Source organism: Asparagus officinalis, chromosome 5 (genome assembly GCF_001876935.1).
Source record: "Asparagus officinalis chromosome 5, Aspof.V1, whole genome shotgun sequence".
Taxonomy (NCBI): Eukaryota; Viridiplantae; Streptophyta; class Magnoliopsida; order Asparagales; family Asparagaceae; genus Asparagus; species Asparagus officinalis.
In genome coordinates, this window is record NC_033798.1 from 95,226,702 (window position 1) to 95,247,028 (window position 20,327).

The window sequence follows — 20,327 nt, forward strand, 5'->3', positions numbered from 1 at the left end:
TTATAAGTTTTTCTTACCGAGGTATATCCGTATCCGTATCCGTATCCGTATCCGAGATGGGTAAGCGGATATGGATATGGTAAGCATCATATCCGAGCCGTATCCGGACCGAATGCACCCCTACTCAGATATGATTCGGACGGCCGAGGGTTTGATTTTGTATGTCATTATCCCCCAAAAGGAAAAAGGAAAAAAACGTATTAATGCTAAATCTTAAATTTTCTCGTATACTTCAGACTCGGAAGATAAAATCCCGTTACCATGGTGTTCATCAGCTTGTCTTTGGTATGGCTATAAGACTCATACCTGAAAATTTTAGATAATGATACTACATTTGCAGGATCTTTGATCGTATAATGCTGCTAGTATCTGAAATACGTTCAAGTATCTAAGTACGATACTGTAATAATGTTTTTGTCTGACGAAAACTGCTAAAGTTTGTTCAGATAATTTGTCACCAGCCGGACCAAATTTTCTACCATATATAATTCAAGAGAGTTAATACTACCACCCAAAATTGTCAAAATTTAACAGCCAAGTGACAAAACCGAACGTATAAGATGCTTTAATCTATTTAAGATAATTGTAACAGAGCATAATATCAACATGTACATACCTTTAATAATAATTAAAAAAACCGAAAACTGAAAAAAGTCTTCTCTATGTTCGCCGGCTTGTGAGCTGTGAACGTATCCCCAACATACAGCAAACAAGTCCTCACGCCAAAAGTCCAATATCATCGGCATCCCTATACACAATGCCATTGAAATAGAAGAACACGTTTGTGCATTCCACCATCTTTTCTTCCAGAATTTACCCAACTACTGAGCACAGTTAATGCTACTTGAGGAGACGCTCGCTAATAACTGTGTTCTTGTGAAGTCAGCCTCAGCCACAGCCAGTGCGAGTCCAGCATTCCTTTTAAACGACGTCAGAAGAATCAGAGCTGAAGCACCATGCTTGAGATTTTCACTTAAAATGGTCCAAAAGAGATCAGCAAATAAGCAAACAAGGCCACTACTGTTCTGAAACAAAGATATGATGCTTTAATAACCTAATCGATCATTCAGTGAGGTTCGGCCATCACCAGTTTGCCCTGCAAGTTCAAAATCAAACATTTCATATTCCGAGAAATAAAAGAAAAGGAGATGCAATATATATAATAATATTTTGGAAACTTCACCTTCAGGAGGCACCCATGTTTCATAATTTGGACTTCTCTCAAGAAAATCAGGCTTCGAGGGTCCAAGTACTCGTTTGGGCTGAGAAGTTTCAATATGGGACTGCTGGCTTCCATTACTTGCTTCTTCATCAAGAGTACTGTACCCTCGTTTGTGCTTCAGTAGCAAAGCCACACTATCAACAACAGTAGTGTCAGCGTCAGATGAAGGTGAACCTTCCACTCTAGCAGCTTTATCAACAGTTTGCTCAGGCTTTTCAACAGGCTTCCGTTTTCTTATGATGAGGCCTGGAGCTGCATTCTCTAATTTTGTTTCGTCATTCACTGAAGCAAGAACTTTCTTCCTATCTTTATAGTCTACAAAGCTGTCAGATTCTGTGGCTTCTGCAGCTGTTTCTTGTGCACGGTCCTCTTCCAAATTCATGTCCTTTGTATCACCAAGCCACTGAGGCTTTATTACAGTGTACACAGGTGCTTTTTTCCCTTCATTTTCACAAGCATCCTCAACTTTTTCAGCATTTTTAGACTTCTCTTCCTGTGAAGAGTTTGGAGTCCCCTCAAGTGGCGAGCTCGATGCACGCTTCTCATCTCTGACAGGTTTCATTTGCTTAAGTTGAGGCTGTTTTCTCATGTCAATAACCAGCTGCTTGGGCTTTGACCCTTTTGCCTTTTCTTCTCTTTTTCGAGCAGCATCTCCCAGTGGATCCGCTATTTTCAGCAAATACAGTGTTCTGTCGAGCTCAGACTGAAGATCAGACAATTCCTTCTCAATTTTCATTACTTTGTCAACAACTGTCAAACAAGGAAAAAGTCTCTCAGGATATGTTAATCACCTTTATCTATGAACAACAACAAAGGTAACTTTCAAGTTTCATAATGTACTGCATGTAATTGTTTGCATATTTATATGCCTCTCTTATACTCTCCTCTCACATAAGCTATGAAGCACAGGCACTTCTGTTTTCAAGTCTTTCGTGCAGGACAACATATCAGGCAAAACACTTCATGCAATATCATTGTTTCTTTGTTATATTTTGCATATCTGTTTTGTGCCATTCCATGTTGCGTCCATTCTGCATTTACAAGTGCATGAGCATAGCATGTGACTAGGCTATACGAAGTTTGTACAGGAGTATGAAGCCATTTAATAACAGTGTTGTAAATAATGGTATACACAGCCTCATACATTGTATACATCATCAGACCACACCACATGAAAATGGCCTTATGCGGCTAAATTATCATCATCATCATCATCATGATAGTTGTGGTGGTGCAGCAGGATATTTGTCCTGTTCCTGTGTGGGGTTCGTGTTGGGTGAAATATTTTTTTGGTTGCTGGTTTGTGTGTGTGTGTGTGTTTTCTTATTCTTTTGCTATTTTTTTTCACGTGGCTGTGAGAATTTTCTCCAATTGCTTCCCACATATAACTGATGGCAGCTGTCATGGAAACCGATTAATTACGAAAAAAAATAATTTTACTATTGAACCCAGGTGTTTTTCTACAACTAGCACAAGTGTTCTCTTTCTTTTATTTCTTGCTCATAGTCGCTTGCATAATTAGACTGCAATTAGTTCTAGGTTGTTTGCACTTGGCAGCCCAAAGTTAACAATATTTTTTACTTTGATACCCAAAGTTTTTTACCCCACATTTTGGTACCCCAAAGTTTACACCTCCTTAACTGTTATACCCCATAGTTTTTTCCCATGACACCACGGTACCCAAGTTTACACCTTTTTCGAACTTTTGATACCCAAAGTTTTGTTTTGACATTTTGATACGCTTTTTTTTGACAGTTCAATCAAATCTAAAAAATGTGTAAACCTTGAGATATTAAAGTTAAATAAAGTGTAAAGTTTGAATATCAAAGTGTCGGGGAAAAACATTTTAGGGTATCAAAGTAAAAGAAGCTTTGGGATGTCAAAGTGTCAATTAAAAATTTTAGAGTATCAAAATTAAAAACAATGAAAACTTTAGGATATCAAAGTGCAAATAACCCTAATCCTATTATACAATGTCGCTTACAATATTTAATTAAAAATAAGGGCATGATGAAATTGCTTTTTTCCTACTTAAATCTGTTCATGTGGACAACTGACATCGATTTTATATGGGAAGTAATGGCCACGTGGGCCAATCATTGGGCGAGTCTCAAGTGACAGTCACTTATAGCGAGTAGCAACTACTGCTAGACTTCCTCTTTCTTGACAATCAGGAATTAATGCATTGCGTTGCGTGTACAAGTACCAAATATGGAAAGTGTACCTAGTTGGGATGTCAGGCCACTCATGTATGCATCAAGGTCATCCCCACCAACACCATCAAAGCTGCTCTCCATAGTAGGAGCCTGTTTATCTTTCTCCTTCAGAAGCAATACTTTTTTCTCTTCCATTTTATTAACAATAGCCTCCTTTTTGTCGAGAAGGGTATCCGCTGTTTCAACTGACTGCTCACCAGGTTTTTTGGCAGAAGGCTTCTTCTTCTTCGTCCGATCGTAAAAGTCATCATCATCACTAAACCAGACAAAAATTTAAAAAGTGTATATCAAAGCAACGTTGCATGTTTATAAGAGAAGAGGGGGAAAAAGCGAAGAAAAAAAATTCTTTTGAACATCAATTAGGCATGTAACTGCATCACATGTAATTGCAGCATTTCATATCAAAGCAACATTTGTGTGTATACACTCGCACACATAGCAGTGGTAGATAGCCAAGATCAGGCAGGAAATTCCTCCCTGACTCCTAGTCAAAAAAGGCAAGAACCCGAGTATCGGAAACTACATGACACTTGTTGAAGAGGTCAGTATCAAATTTAATATGGTTCTCTTACATGTGCCTTGTTGGACATAGGTGATCACTTATTGTGCAATCATTTACTTCATATTACCACCTAAAGCTTTCCTGATAGTTTAATACGTGCTGCATGTTGCATCGACAATGCTTTAACTTTGTATATTGACCACTTATTAGGTTATATTATCAGTTTCATACTTAATATCTTGGCAGGTAAGGACCTGAGGATGAGTACAATTCACTCTTTCTTGCATTTAATGCATGGCTCTTCCCTGCCTTTGGTCGCTAAACCACGACGAATATACCTAGGTTCTTGGCATTTACCGTGTTCCTTAATTTTGATCTAAGTATCCACTTGCGAAATTATTAAAAAAGAAGAAGAAAAACTGTACTTCCAAAAAGAAAATATTTTTGACATGCAAGCAACAAAAAGTATCATTTAACTATTGAGTATACGTTTAATTTCCAAGGTTGCGTCCCTAGAACTATTAAATGCCAGGGAGAGCTCCAGCATCAAAATATTTCTCAGACAGAAACACCAATTAGTGAGCAGATGAACGACGTTCAGTTAATTTTTGACACACTTTAGATATTTATCATGCTAAACCTCGGCCTCTCATCTATTCTATATGCAGCCTCTTTCTCTGATAATCATACTAAGAGTAAAAATTGATCTAGCATCTTTAATTATCAACATTACATGCACCAGTTTACATGCAATAAAATCCTCAAAAAAGCATGATAACCACGACAAGTCAGAAAGTTTATTATTGACCTGAAAAAATTGTCATAAATGTCACATCACTTATATCACAAATAAGTTGCCTAGTCAGGAATATATATAACACAGTAATCACATGTCAAGATAAAGATGAGGCTTTTTTTTCTTTTTTTGGGCTATGCTATCAAACCAAGAAAAAAACTCAACCGAAGCATAAATATCAGAGAGAAAATAATAACCTCAAGATGTCATCTTCCTCCTCAAAAATTCCCGGTTTCCGGTTTTGAGTGATCTTCCCAGAACGTGCACCTAGACTCTCTTGAATGCTCTCATTAAGAGTCTCCTCCAAGCTCTCCAATTCCTCCATAATCTGAGCAATATAGCACATAGCAATTACTCGAGTAAATAACCGGAAAAATGAATTACTACATCCAAAAAGATTGAATGCCATTGGTGTCCGAAATACGAGTACCTGAGACATTCGTTGTTCATTTCGAGCAATCTGTGTTTGCTGACCTTGAGTTAAACCACCTTGTGAAATGTCCTTAGCCCGAATAGCGTCAATCTCTTTCTTCATATTGGCGACCTTTTGGAATCAAAGTGATTGCAAAGCATAAATCTACTCAGTAACAGTAGGAAGTAAGATGGCGATTTTGAAGCATATCAGCAGCAAATCCCAATAATAGAAAATGATGCCAGAGTATGTAGTGATGTCAAACAAAACGTAGAAAATTGTCTATCAAATATTTGCACACGATGATTAACTGAGTGTAGAAAACAACAATAGCTACATCCGAAGTAAACATTGACTATTCTCACAGAAATACCAATCTTCCCGCATAAAAAAAAACATATGTTGTGCTAAAGATTCACTAAACATGTATGTTGTGCTGAAGAATAAGATTTATTATGCTCATGACATATAAATCATTGTTTTAAATATCCCCGACATGACCCAAGATATCAATCGATATATCCTTCGACAAGGCTTGCCGCAAAATGATATGGTTTAAACTTTAAATATCCTTTACCTCTTTCTGACAATTTTTGGGCAATATATCCCCTACTTGGCCGATGTGTCCTTTTATATGGCTTGTATATCGACTTTTGGCAATTTTTGGTGATATATCATGATTTTCCTAATATATTGTGTGACATTTGGCCAAAAAAAATTCGGACAAAGTTGCAATGTCGAGTTGGACTTTTAATTGTTTAAAAGGTAGATTAGTGATCCTAATCATGTATTTTATACATTTTAATATGCTTAAATTTCATTAAGTATATTTAGATTATATTTTAGGACATTATATTATATATTCACATCATCCAATATAGCAACTCGATATTTAACACATATCCCTGATATTTCTTCGATGTCCGCAATCCAATATAAATTTTGGTTATCCGACATTTCTCCAATATCCGATAGTTAAAAACCTTAATATAAATATATACTACTTGCAGATACAATTGTAAGCAATATAGGTACTCCTCGTAATTGTAGTTGGAACCTTCCCTATATGCAGCACTATACCATCCATATGGCAGTGCTTTAGGTGATTAGGTGTCATTTAGGGATGTTATGGTAATTTAAAATATTATGAAGGCATGCATAATCCGAATATATTAATTTCTTTTAATTATGGGTCATTACATGAATCTACTTTACTAGATACGTTTCGAACACTATCAGCATGTTTGGCAACTTTGCACTATAATCCACTTGGCTTATAATCCACAAATGGCTTATAAGTCAAGTGAATTATAATCCAGAGTGTTAGGTAAACTTAGTTTCTAATGGTAGAATGCTTGGCGAATGAGTAGCTTATACTTCAGCCTTATTTGTCAAAATGACCAAAAAGGAATTGGACACAGAAAAAGGGCTTTGAAATTTTCTTAAATGCTAAAGGGTAAAGTGATCTTTTACATGGTCAAACTATGTGGCTCATAAGCCACCAAAAAATAACTCATTTGCCAAACATGCCTTAGGAGCTCATAAACCACAAAAATGACTTATAAGCCGCTTTGACCAGTTGCCAAACATGCTCTATGTATGATTCCACTGAAACTTTTACCACATCCTTTCGGTAGCCTTCTCTTTTAATTAGATGCTCCTGAAGAGCTTTACTTGTATTATTGCTGCATAAAACACACGGGTGCAATCTTTCAAGGCACCCGTATAAAAACAACAACATGATAAAAATGTAATAATTTTTACAAGCTCTGTTGGCTTTTGGTACCTTACGTTTTTATGATAAAAATGTAATAAAACATGAGGATAGAAAAGTCATTTGTTAGGTCAAACCTAGCTTATTTAGATGAATTTATAAGCTAATTTTTCAAAAGTTGACGAACCTCAAGTTCTTAAAATGGGACATAAAGCTAGCTTATTTGATATGTCACCAAACACATAAATGTGGACAAGCTACTTAAAAGCTATTTTGGCCGAAAAATTAAGTTCTCCCAATCACCCTTTTAATATAAAACCACACATCTGAAGGCACCCATACAAACAGACCACTAATCTCAAGCGGAGAACAGGCATGTTCAATCAAACTATAGTTGCATCACTTGGTTTAAAATGAAATACAGCCATCCTTGAGCTATAGGGCATAAGCTCCATTCAATGTATTAAAACAATTGACATATAAAGGGTGTCCTTGGTGTTGATTGTTCAAACTCAATACAAAAGATTTATCAAAAACCACTTCTCAGAAAAGAAATTTATACTGATTAGCTGTTTGTATTTCTAAAATTTGAAGTGCTTATAAATGTCAATATTTGAAATTGAAATAGATCTAATGAGACAAAAGTTGATGTCTGTAAAGGATGAAGAATCCATGGAGGTATGTTGATGTCTGTCGTGTCTGTGTCAATGTATGAAGATACTGTTAAAACACTTGACAAACAATGGGCATCCGTGGTGTTGATTGTTCAAACCCCGTGTAGAGAATTTGTCCAACTTCTCAGAAAATACATATTATATAGATGCACTTTTTTTCCTACAATTTGAAGTTCTTATAGAAAATGATCAATACTTGTAATAGATTCATTTAAGAAGACAAAAGTTGAATGTCTCGGAGCAAAAGTTAATGTCATGGAGAGAGAGAGAGGGGAGAGAGAGAGAGAGAGAGGAAGAGAGAGAGAGAGAAGAGAGAGAGAGAAGAGAGAGAGAGAGGGGGGGCGGAGGATTAAGCTGAAGAAAGATTTGTGAGGCATCATATGAGAAACAAAGACAAAAAAGGACAAAGACAAAAAAGGAGCAGCCACATGAGGGTTCTGCATCTGCAATGGAGAGAAGCCATATATTCTGGCTTCTCCAGATCACAGCTTATAAACTTTTGCTTCTCTCAAGAGTCTTCTTAAATTGAATCAAATTTTACCCAAAAAAAAGCATATTTGCTTTATTTTAAGCAATGCCAGAAGTCAAACCTCGTTACATGAAATGATCTGACAAAAACGTAATATAGTAACTACACAAGAATATGCGGATACTTACCTTCTCCATTCGTTTCAAAATTTTTCCACGTGTTTTTTCCTGCCTCTCAGTAAGCTGTCCTTTGTATGTTTGCCATGTTATTTCGTCTTCACCATCATTCTAGAAGATGGACACAGTTCAGTAATTGAGCAACCAAAGATTCAAAAACAGCAATATATGCAACAAACTGATAAGAGTGCTTTGAAAAAGAGAAGCCTGGGAGCAAGTGAAAACTGGAAGACCACACACCTACATTTTAAATAAGAAAAAAAAACACACGAAAACACATGAAAACATAGAGGGAAAAGGGGAAATTCAAGGAGGGAATGGGGATTGTTCAGAATGGAGGCAGTAAAGAAGGTAAAGGACCCAGAAAAAACTAAAATGAACAGCAACATAGATCAACAAACCTCCATAGGTTCTTCAACAGCATCGTCAGTCATGCCCCATGAGACACCATCTGCAAGTGATGCTTCAACTCTTGCACGTGCAAGGGAAGCTTCACGATCAATCATCTCTTCTCGTAGTGCTTTTGCAGCCCGTAGTTTCTCCAGGTCACCCTCCTATATTATACCCAGAATGCAATAAGTTATAACAATACAAATATTGAACAACGTATGTATGGAAATTCAAGGAGAAGTGACAAAGTTTACAATCTCTTCATATACAGTTTAAACTTATAACTATGACATAAGGTGTAATTTGTAATATCCATAAACTAATGAGGTCAATTTCTATACATAACACGACAGCAGATGAGAAATGGTGATGCGGTACAAACCTAATTCTAAGTGCGAATAATTTGTTATTATATGTTAAGTAGTAACCAATCATAATAGACAAGAAAGTTGGTTACAGGAAAATGTGTTATCATGTGCAGTGACTGATTTTTAAATAAGTGCCTTAGTTTCATAATGAATTGGTCACAAGTACAGCTTTTTGTTTGGGAGTCATCTAACCATAAGCCAAGAAACCAAAAAAGGAGCGACCCAAACTTTGTTATACATAAGTAGAAACAAGGTTTTAAGTCTTTACTATGGGAAAATGGGTAGGAAACTAGATATATTAAGATCTCAGATGATCTTAAACCTGACCCCTAATTGAATTCTTGCAAAGGAATGTCCCAGCCTTAAAAAAACATACCCTAATACATACTTTAATAACCATCCCGTTTACTTATGCTTTCTATTGTTTCCTCCAGCTTTAAACAACATAAAGGATGCAGGCTCTATTGATGCTTGATAGGTAAAATACCTAACATGGACCGAGAGAAGTTACAAAGCCTGGATTGACATGACCCAGAACAAGATTGATGGGTCAAGAACATTGCCCTATATGGAAACCAGAATATTTGAGTAGAATGAAAATTAAGAGTTCAAACATAAGACTTCCCTTAAAAAACAATATCATCTACGAAAATTTTAGTGAAGATCTGCAAGGACAAGCACTTTACACTGGGTATAAGGCTGAATTTTCCCATCATAATATAAATACTTAAATGTATCTCAATAAAAAGGTCAAAAAATAGATTAAAGATTTTTTTAAAGAGAATATACTCTGTTAAGTAACTAAGTCTGCTTCTGTGCGACTTTTGTGTGTGTGGGCGGGGGGTGGGGGATTCCGAGTAACATGAGAATGTTAGAACTAAGGAGGTCTCATAACAAAGAACAAGGAAAAGTTAGAATAGTAAACATTATGGATGAACTGTTCTGAAATTGCAATAGATAAAGAACCTAGTGCTGTCATGGATCTTGCTCTAAGTTTATTATTGGCACATACCTAGTCCAGGTGTTAAACAAAGCATAAATGGCCTATCAATAATGGTAAAAAAACATACAACAAAACATGCTATCATTCTTTGGTTGACTATGCTTCACAGATTGCTTACATTGAATAGGCTTGGCAGGTTGGGGTTGTCCAATAATACTCAATGTGTACTGTGGGAAAAAGATCAGGAGAATCACCATCACTTGTTCTTTGAATGCATGTTTCAGGTTTAAAGCAGATTCATGGACTGGTTATGTTTCAGATGGAAGAGCCGTGTACGGGTACAGTTAGTTGTTTGGTTAATTGGTTCTCTAACAATTTGAGAGGTAATTCTTACATGAAGAGAGGAAAGTTTGCTTTAGCTGTCGCTGTTTACGTGATATGGTTGGAGCGTAATTGGAGGAATTTTAGAGGTGTTATGAGTACTACGAATTAGGTGGTTAGTAAAGTTAAGGTTGCTGTTTGTATTAATCTTTTTCAGCATCCAATTCTTGTTGAATATAGAGCATGGATTGAGACTTTATAAGTTGTATGTGGTATCTAATATCTGTTAGTTTTTGTAAACCCAGGTGTGCCGGTGGCTATGTGATGTGCAAATACTTCCCATGAAGAGTGAATAAAATTATTCATTTACCCCACACAAAAAGAGGGGCAAAAAACGAGTGATGATAAATCATAAATATTCTGAGAAACAGCCCAAAACCATGAAGGACTTTCTAAATGGTTCCAGATTATACAGATTACAGATATACAAACATACAATGCCTTCTAGCAAAAGTTTGAATGATGCTTGAAGATAAAAAAAGATGATGATGATAATAAAGCAGTTTGAAACTTAACCACCATATGCACACCAACTTGTTTTATCTCCAATCAATACATGGAATTTTCCACAATTTATTTATGAATTGACACATTGAAGAATCTTCGAAGAATGCGCTGAAGTATTCCAAACATGATTCTCCTGTATTTTTTATCTGAAGTTACGAATCCATGTTTAAGAATGTAAACATAGATAACTAGATTAATAAGAAAGCCTTCTGTGGCTCTGTGGATTTCTGGATACCAATCATTAAGGAATGCAGAAACAGCTCTGTGGATTTCTGGATACCAATCATTAAGGAATGCAGAAACAGCAAATGATCATAAAAGAAAATTAGCTTAATATACAGTTTATGGAGTTGGGAGAAAACATTGAAGGAAGCAAAGTGGTCATTTATCTTACGGGAGGCATTAGCTCGGACGGTCCTTGAAATATGTATAACCGTGAAGAGCTGCAAGAAACATTGATAAGTACAATATTACCACCAGGAGCAGAAAAGAAAATAAACTGGTAACAGCTTGACTAAAGCATATATAATCCTCTGAGATTCTGTTTATTATCTAGCATTTGCAAAGGCTCCTCAAGTGTAATTCCCCTTAAGGCACAATCTAATCATCCTCATCATTATACATTTCATTTCTCATTAATGTAAGAATTGCTATTGCAGAAGGCTCCAGAGGAATTGATCAAACAGGCAATCATCCCTATCTTGACTGCTCTAGGTTTGTGTTAAAATCCTTGTCAGGGACAATGGACAAGGAGCCTACCGTATAACTAGATGAGCAGTTGATGGTGACTGGGGAAACCAGCCTAATTAGTTGTGCAGTTTAAGATCATACAATCAAGCAGCAACACGCAGATATTCTCTTACACTAAGGGACATAGCCAAGAGCAAGAACTATAGGTATCTGCACTCTTTATCAATTCTCAGATTCAGATATATAAGCAGAAAGCCGGTAACATTTTACATGAACAGGCAATTTTATAGGTACCCCATGTTTTTAAATATCCAGCTCAATATATACTCGACCAATTAGAACATGTTCGCATCTCTTTCGATAAGTGTTTCTGAAGATTTTAAAGAAAATGACTTGTGGCGGTAATATGAAATTGGATGTTTGGTAATGATTTCACAAGGATCACTATTATCAAGTTGACAGCAAGAATTTCAGAAGTGAACTACTCTACCTCTCTAACATTTGGTCAGTCATACTCCTAGTAATAATTTCACAAGGATCACTTTTATCAAGTTGACAAGCAACATTTCAGAAGTTTAAATATTCTACCTCACTACCCATGTGGTTACTCATTTTATCCTGGTGCAAAACACTCCCCCCCCCCAAAAAAAAAAAAAAAAAACACACCAAAAGGGGGGGGGGGTGTTGGGGCGTCGATGGAATGCACAGAGTGATGAACAGATTGAAAGTCATCAACTATGTGAAGGTTAGTGACTCTCTTTATTGATATGCTCCCAAACTCACCCCATTTTGATATGAAACACATAGGTGATGATTTCATTACAATAATAATTTGGTTTTGCTTAACAATAATAATCAGATCTAAGATGTGATATCAATGGTCAAATATAAAACACAATTAAAGTCAAATATAAAAAACCATTAAATGTTTACTGGAGTGAAATCCAATTAAAAAATCCATTGATAAAAGGCTCAAGTTTGGGTTGATATTTAAACAAGCTAAGCTTGGACATGAGATCCAAGGATAATATCGAACTTCCTTTAGCCAAGAGCTGGCATAATCAAGTGAGTTCTGTTCACACCTCTGAGGGTGGAAATCAAGCAAGCTCAAGGAGCATTACATGCTAAAAAGAACTCAGAAAAGTACATGTTAATATTTAATATATAGCAAGTCAACTTACTGGCCAAATCGAATAACGTCGCCAACATGAACTTTTGTATATTCCTTCTTCTTGACCTGGTATAGATTGAACACAACTAATCTCGAATGGACCATGTGTACCATTAACCAAAATAAACTTATAACTTTTTTAATAAGTACCTCACACTTGTTGATAAAGGTCCCATGAGTACTACCAAGGTCATAGAGAAAAGCTTCACCATCTTGTTTGAACTGCAGAACTGGTAACAGAACAGAACAAATCAGTCATCATATCCATATACCACCCATTTTGGTGTATCTAAAGAAGCTAGGAACCATCTAGCGCATTACAAATATAAAATAAGAAACTACGCGTGCCTGCATGGAACCGAGAAATCGTCGGATGTTCAAGTACAAAATCACATAGATCAATGCGTCCAAACATAAAGGCGCCTTTCGTAGACCTGCACCAGTGAGATAGGTTACACAAGAAGCAATCAGCTAGTCTGATATAAATTTCAAGCTGCTTATGATTCTCATAATTCTCACTGGCTTCTTGTACCTTGAGACCACTATATTTAAAACCTTTCTTCCAAAAAAATGAGGTCATTGTTTAAATCACCACATATATTAAAACATTTATATATATATTGAACAATAGGAGATTGCACAGAAGCCGTACAGTGCAACTCGAACTGTTTTAACAGCTTACATAATAAATAAATAAATAATTTCCCTAAATCAAAGTTTTGACCCAATGTAATCTTATGCCCAAAAGGTATTGTGCTGTTACTAAGCTCAATAGCTTAGTTTAATTTAAAAATATAAAAAGAGGCCTTTTGTCTGTAAATCTAAGTTTTAACCCAATTTATTTTTAAGCCCAGAATCCTCCTAAGCTCATCAATTTTAATAAATAATAAAATATAATACTAAGACATTTTCTCCTTTTCTTTTTGTGACTTTTGTGCAAAACCACCAAAAAAATATAGTGATTTTTCAAAGAACCACCACGAAATTTCCGATTTTTGTAAAACCACCCTGATAATATTCACCATTTATAAAATACCACGAAGCCATAATTTCCATCCGCATTATGTTAAATAAGGGTATAAAAGGACATAAAAGCTCCTCATGACCAACTTTTGGATGAAAGTAAGATGCTTTCTTAGGAGAAGAAAATATTAAAAATATATATATAGTCCCGCAGTGAGGGTGTTTTGGAGATTCCACATATTATTTAACATAAAATGAATGGACATTATGATATGGTGGTACTTTGTTAATAGTGCATTATTATCACGGACGTTTAATAAAAGCCTGAGCTTTGATGGTGGTTTTGCGAAAAACTACTCTGTTTTGTGGTGGTTTCATACACAAAAACCTTTAATTATTTTGGCATTTTCTAAATTGTTATGTTAGTCCTTTGCTTATCATTTCAAAGTTGTGCCCTTGATTTATATTTAAACCCGCCCATTATCAGAAATGGGATTTTTTCTATAAACCCAAAGTTTTACCTCAATTTATTTTTAAACTCACCCATATCCAAAATCACTATTAGACCCAAAATACTCCACCAAATTAACTTTAAATTTCAATTTGTACTTCAAGAGTTTGGTATAAGGTGTAAATTGCTATATTTTGTTCTAATTTGCTATATTTCTTCTCTAAGTTGTTAGGAATACACATCATTTTTAAAATTAAATTCCTAAGGCATAACTTTTGGGTTTTTTCTTACACTAATGCTGCCGGAATCACGAACTATAAATTGATTTTCTTGTCTATAAACCAAAAGTTTTACCTCTATTTATTTTTAAGCTCATCCACTTCCCCAAAAAAAAAGATATTTTGGCTTATAAACCCAATGTTTTACCATCATATATTCATTAACCCCACCAATTTCAAAAACTAGTACTCTTATACCTAAAATACTACTTTGAGTTAATCTTAAACCCACTTTGTATTTCAACAGTTTGGTATGCGATGTAAGTTGTTACATTTATTGTAACTTGTTTTATGCTTGTTCCAAGTGTTTATGTATATGATGTATTTTAAACCAAATATTTAAATTAATTTTTTGACCTTTTCACATGAATATCGCGTCAACACGCGCAGCAATTTTGCTCATTTGTACTAAAAAATATGACCCATTCATATGCAAATTGCTGAAAATACCATCATCCTTCCTTTTGCATGATTTTTTTTTCTTAACTTTTCCTCTTTTGTATAGAGAGGAATTTTTTTGTCTCATACGTGTAAATCTATTACGATCCACAAAATATCTTCATGAAAATTTTGTTAACTAAATTTCTTATTTTCAATTCAGGTTGATTTGGAAATTGGGCTCACTTGAGGTATAAAAGATTGAATAAATACATGTAAAGTGAATTGGATATAATCCGAAGTATGTAACTATGAATTCATATAGATGGATAGCGTCTGTTCAAGTCAATATAAAACAATGTTCACTCTAAATCAAAAGCATAACTTTCAGGACCTATCCAAAATCCCAATACATAATCTCCTGATTTTCGTTTAACTTTGAAAAATTCGACAGTCGAGCAATCAAGTAAATCTTTTGTCACCAATTGAGAATTCAAACTAGAAATGCAAGTGAAACCCAGTCAGAACCTAATTTCCAACAAGTAGTTATGATCAAATAACCATATGATAATCGCGCGTGTAAAAAAATTTAGTACAAACCTCTTAACATTTAAGTAGTTTTGGCTAACATTTCCAAAACTCCGATAACACTCACCCAAATTCAGGGTACCGGATATGGAGAAACCATTAGTCACAAGTAGTTCATATTTATCCAGATCCAGCGGAAGCTACGGAACCCACAGCAAACCCATGGGGGGGAAATGTCGAATTATACAACCCAAGAATTAAGAAAATAAGCAAACAGTAGGGGTTTCCAAACAACCAAACTCCCAAGAGCTAACCCAATATTTCAAAGGTAAATTGGTAAAAGAGTCGCCACATAGTAAAAAGTAACTCACACATCAAGCTGTTCGACAATGGCGCCGTCCTTGAGGACCTCAAAGAAGAAGGGCTGGCCCGGTGGCTCGCTCCACGGTGGGATGGAGTAGGGAATAGTAACCCCAGAGTGTTCGGATCCTGAAGAATCAGAATCAGGTTTAGGGTTAGGGCTAGGGTTTTGTTCAGGTTTGGGAGTTGTCTCCTCAGCAGGAGCCACGTTCTCGGCATCGATCTTTGCGACGTTTTCGAGGGTTTGGGTTGGGCCTGGAGGCTCGGGATTAGGGTTTGATTGGGGATTAGGGTTTCTAGGAGGAGGAGGACCCATGGGGACGTGAGGAGAAAGCTTTCGATGTGGAAACAGCAGTCTCCAAGTTTCACGGTCGGTGATCCTCTTGAACCTCGCCGGCAAAATAAAGGGTTTTTAACATATTGGTCCATTAGTCCCTCAAAACATTGAAATTGCTAAAGGACTCGTTAATTTCTGAAATTAGTTCCTGATATCATTGGAATTGTTATACGATCCCCCCAGTTCATAGTTATTTTGTAATTATTCCCTCTGATCAGGAGTAGGAATAGCAATTAGAGCAGAATTAGTCCCTCAAACCATCTAAATTTCTATTAGGCCCCTCTATTCTCATATATATGTTGTTTCAGCTAAACCTCTTTGACTGCTAATTCTTCTACAGAGTTGAGGGACTAGTTTCAAAGTTACTTAAAAATTAGGAAACCTGATAGGAATTTTAATGATTTGAGGGATTAATCTCAAAATAACTTAAATTTTTGGGGGACTAATTTCAATATATGAAAGATGTAAGGGCCTCAATTCAAAAAACCCAAATGGGGTTATGCAAAACAATTATTGCCGTCTCTGATTCCAGAAAAAAAAAACATATCACGGTAAAATCTTGTATCTGACTACTAGTCTCCTATAAACTTTATGTTTTATAAGATCGCGAAAAAGTAGTTACGTTGGAAATATGAAGAATGATGCCAACAAGTGTTATATCTAAAGTTAGTCTTTGATAAATCTATATTGATAATTCCGAATCCAGTATTTTTCATCGATATCAATAAGTTTTATTGTGTCCTGCATGCATCATGCCAAATGTAGCTTCCGAAAATGTCTACTGTTGCTAAATTTATTGTCCAAGCTCGAGTATTCTTTATATTGAACCAATTTGTCAGAGATTAATGATAGCAAAGCAATTTTGAGCAGTTATTTTCCGACACTCCTCTTATCTTCTTACGTGAGCGTGTGTTGTTGATCTCGGTCTTCACAGAGTTGGCTTGGGGCTGTTTGGTTGGTTTCCAAAAATCCAAGAATAGGAAATTGGAGCTTAAAAATCTCCAAAAATGCAATTTCCACCATTTTCATCCCTAAAACTTACCCACAACATCCAATAAAATATTATTTTCATCCAACAACTCATCCACATCATCCAATAAAATATTATTTCCATCCAACAACTCATCTCATATCATCCAATAAAATAAACTAAACAAAAGAAATGGGTCACATCATCCAACTCATCTCATCTCCATCCCATCTCATCTTTAAAAATCACTCACATCATCCAATAATATTGTGACAACTCATCTCATCTCATCTCCATTTCACCTCCACTCATTTCCTCCAAGGGGCTGTTCGTTTCGCAAAAATTTTTGGGAAATCAAAGAATAGGAAATCAAAGAATAGGATTTCTTGAATTATGGTTGTTTAGTTGGTTAAAAAAAGAAGGAAATCAAAGAATAGGAGATGAGATGAGATGAGTTGTCATCATATTATTGGATGATGTGAGTGATTTTTTAAGAAAACTTGTTTTGATGTTGTTTGGTTGGTTAAAAAAATAAGAAAATGTATTATAAGAAACCTATTTCCTATAATAATTTTTTTCTTGTGTTTGGTTCATTCTTAAAAATAAGAAAATAGATGAGATGAGATGAGTTGTTTGTATATTATTGAATGATGTGACCCACACTTAAGGAAATCAATTTCCTTTTTTTTTTTTAGGAAATGGGTGGAAATAAAATGCTAATGAGATGAGATGAGTTGTCACCATATTATTGGATGATGTGAGTGATTTTTAAATATGAGATGAGATGAGTTGGATGATGTGACTCATTTCTTGTGTTTGGTTTATTTTTAAAAGTAAGAAAGGATATGAGATGTGATGAGTTGGTGGATAAAAATAATATTTTATTGATAAAAGTGTATAGATTTCTTTTTCTTGGATTGAGTTTTATGGATGGAAGTGGATAAAAATAATATTTTAATGAAAAAAGTACATGGATTTCCTTTTCTTGGTTTTTAGGAAATCTCTTTCATCTCCACCCATTTCCTCCAAAAAAACAAGGAAATTGATTTCCTTAAGTGTGTGTCACATCATCCAATAATATAATGACAACTCATCTTATCTCATCTCATCTCCTATTTTTAAGAATGAACCAAACACAAGAGAAGAACATATTATAAGAAATAGGTTTCCTATTCTTTGATTTTATTTTTTTTAAACAACCAAACAACCTCAAAACAAGTTTTCTTAAAAAATCATCAACATCATCCAATAATATGGTGACAACTCATCTTATCTCATCTCCTATTATTTGATTTCCTTCTTTTTTTAGCCAACCAAACAACCATAAAACAATTTTTTAAGGAAATAGGTTTCCTATTCCTTGATTTCCTTCTTTTTTTGGCAAGCAAACAGCCCCTGTGAAGATAAGGAGAATGTTGTTGTGGATACAGACGACCAATCTTTGGTGTGCATGAGACACTAAACTTAAAGATTGTTACGGCACCACACTTTCTGATGGGAAGCGGGGTTCATCCCCATGATGAATTAATATGGATTTAATCCATGGAGATTTTATGGTTGACTACATGCATGCATTGATAGATTGTCTTTTCCCGTGCATTGGGAAAATGAATGGTTAGTCTTTGGACTTCCCCATGCGTTGGGAAAAGGAAGGGTTAGTCTTTGGCCTTCCCCATGTGGTGTACCCAAGAGGCATATCCTCCCTATAAATAGAGGGGAGATGGTGGAGGTTGAATGCAAGAAGCAAAAAGAAGAACTACATACAAATTTGTAATCCTCAAGTGAGTTTGAGAGAAAGTTGTAATCCTCAAGTGAGAGAAAGTGATCATCAAGTTAAGTTATACCAACTTGAGAGAAGACCATTTGTAAACTTTCATTTGATTATAGTGGAAACGGTGTAAGTTATACCAACTTGAGAGAAGACCATTTGTAAACTTTCATTTGATTATAGTGGAAACGGTGAAGAAGGGGCGGGTGAGGACGTAGGCTCAATTTGATTTGATTATAGTGGAAACGGTGAAGAAGGGGCGGGTGAGGACGTAGGCTCAATTTGAGCTGAACCTCGATAAATCTTGTGAGTGCAATCTCTCTATTTTTATGTTTTTCTCTTCTATTTTTTTGTTCTCATCTCATCACAAAGACGAGAAAGGTCTTGTTGTACTGTTAATTTCCCAACAGTGGTATCAGAGCGAGGTTGCTAATATTCTTGTGTTGAGATGGAGACTCCCGTCGGCGGCGTTCGAATGATCAGTTTGAATGGCTGCAATTGGATGATATGGAAGGCAAAGATGATGGAACTTCTATATTATAAGGACCTCTATGCGCCAGTTGAAGGTGAAACCTCCAAGCCAGAGTCCATGACGGCGGATGATTGGAAGAAGCTCGACCGAAATACCATCGGCACCATTCGGCAATGGGTGGATGACACTGTATTCCATCATGTGTCAAATGAGACTTCGGTGAACAGTTTGTGGAAGAAACTTGAAGATCTCTACGAAAGAAAGACCGCCGGTAACAAAGCTTTCTTGATTCAGAAGCTTGTCAATCTCAAGTTCAAGGAAGGTGATTCTATATCTGAACATTTGAATGAAATTCAAAATATTATAAATCAACTTGCAGCCATGAAGATGGTGTTGGAAGATGAGCTTCAAGCCCTTCTTTTGCTTAGTTCGTTACCAAATAGTTGGGAAACGTTGGTGATGTCTCTTAGCAACTCTGCACCTGATGGAGTTGTATCCATGAACCAAGTTACAAGTAGCCTCTTGAATGAAGAAATACGAAGAAAGTCATCTAGATCCTCTCATTCTCATTCTTTTGTTACCGAGAACAGGGGGATGAGCAAATATCGACAGCCTCAGAATCGAGACAAGTCAAGAGGAAAATCAAAGGCTAAAAAGGACATTAGTTGCTATCACTGTGGGAAGAATGGACACATAATCAAGCGAGAAGAAAAGGAAGGAAAGACCAATGAAAAACAAGAAATGAATGAAAATGCAGCTGTTGTCAGTGACAATGAAATTGTGCTTATCTCGGCATGTGAAGAAGACTGTGCAAATCTCACTTGCCAAGACTCGGAATGGGTGATTGATTCTGGTGCTTCCTATCATGCTACTCCCCGGAAGGACTACTTCACTTCGCTTCATGAAGGTAATCTTGGAATGGTAAAAATGGGTAACAAAAACTCTTCTCAAATTCTTGGCATTGGAAATATTTGTGTTACTACTAACCTTGGAACAAAGATGGTTCTAAAAGATGTTAGATTTGTGCCCGATCTTCGTCTTAATCTTCTCTCCACCGACAAGCTTGATGAAGAAGGATACACAAGCAGCTTTGGTAAAGGATGTTGGAAGCTTACCAAAGGGTCACTTGTACTAGCAAGAGAAAAGAAATGTTGCATTCTCTATAAGACTCAGTTTCACTTAGAGAATGAT

General features: G+C 35.8%; 1 protein-coding gene across 1 annotated transcript; it reads right to left on the reverse strand.

Annotated features, from left to right (window-relative positions):
* Nucleotides 540–15,905, reverse strand: LOC109840249 (kanadaptin). Its single transcript, XM_020408820.1, has 12 exons — nucleotides 15,601–15,905; nucleotides 12,980–13,065; nucleotides 12,782–12,861; nucleotides 12,642–12,697; nucleotides 11,165–11,213; nucleotides 8,583–8,735; nucleotides 8,194–8,292; nucleotides 5,167–5,280; nucleotides 4,934–5,064; nucleotides 3,447–3,694; nucleotides 1,184–1,972; nucleotides 540–1,096 (listed from the first exon to the last, which is right to left on the reverse strand). Exons 1-12 carry the CDS (start codon nucleotides 15,903–15,905, stop codon nucleotides 1,047–1,049), a joined length of 2,160 nt encoding a protein of 719 aa, XP_020264409.1. The 3' UTR covers nucleotides 540–1,046.

What these genes read in the sequence shown, in the direction of transcription:
- LOC109840249 (XM_020408820.1), bottom strand. Translation starts at nt 15,905, where the DNA reads ATGGGTCCTCCTCCTCCTAGAAACCCTAATCCCCAATCAAACCCTAAT. An exon ending in GACGTTATTCGATTTGGCCA is followed by an intron (nt 11,214 to 12,641) that starts GTAAGTTGACTT and finishes TGTTTCTTGCAG; the next exon opens with CTCTTCACGGTTATACATAT. An exon ending in AACATGGGTGCCTCCTGAAG is followed by an intron (nt 1,097 to 1,183) that starts GTGAAGTTTCCA and finishes TTGAACTTGCAG; the next exon opens with GGCAAACTGGTGATGGCCGA.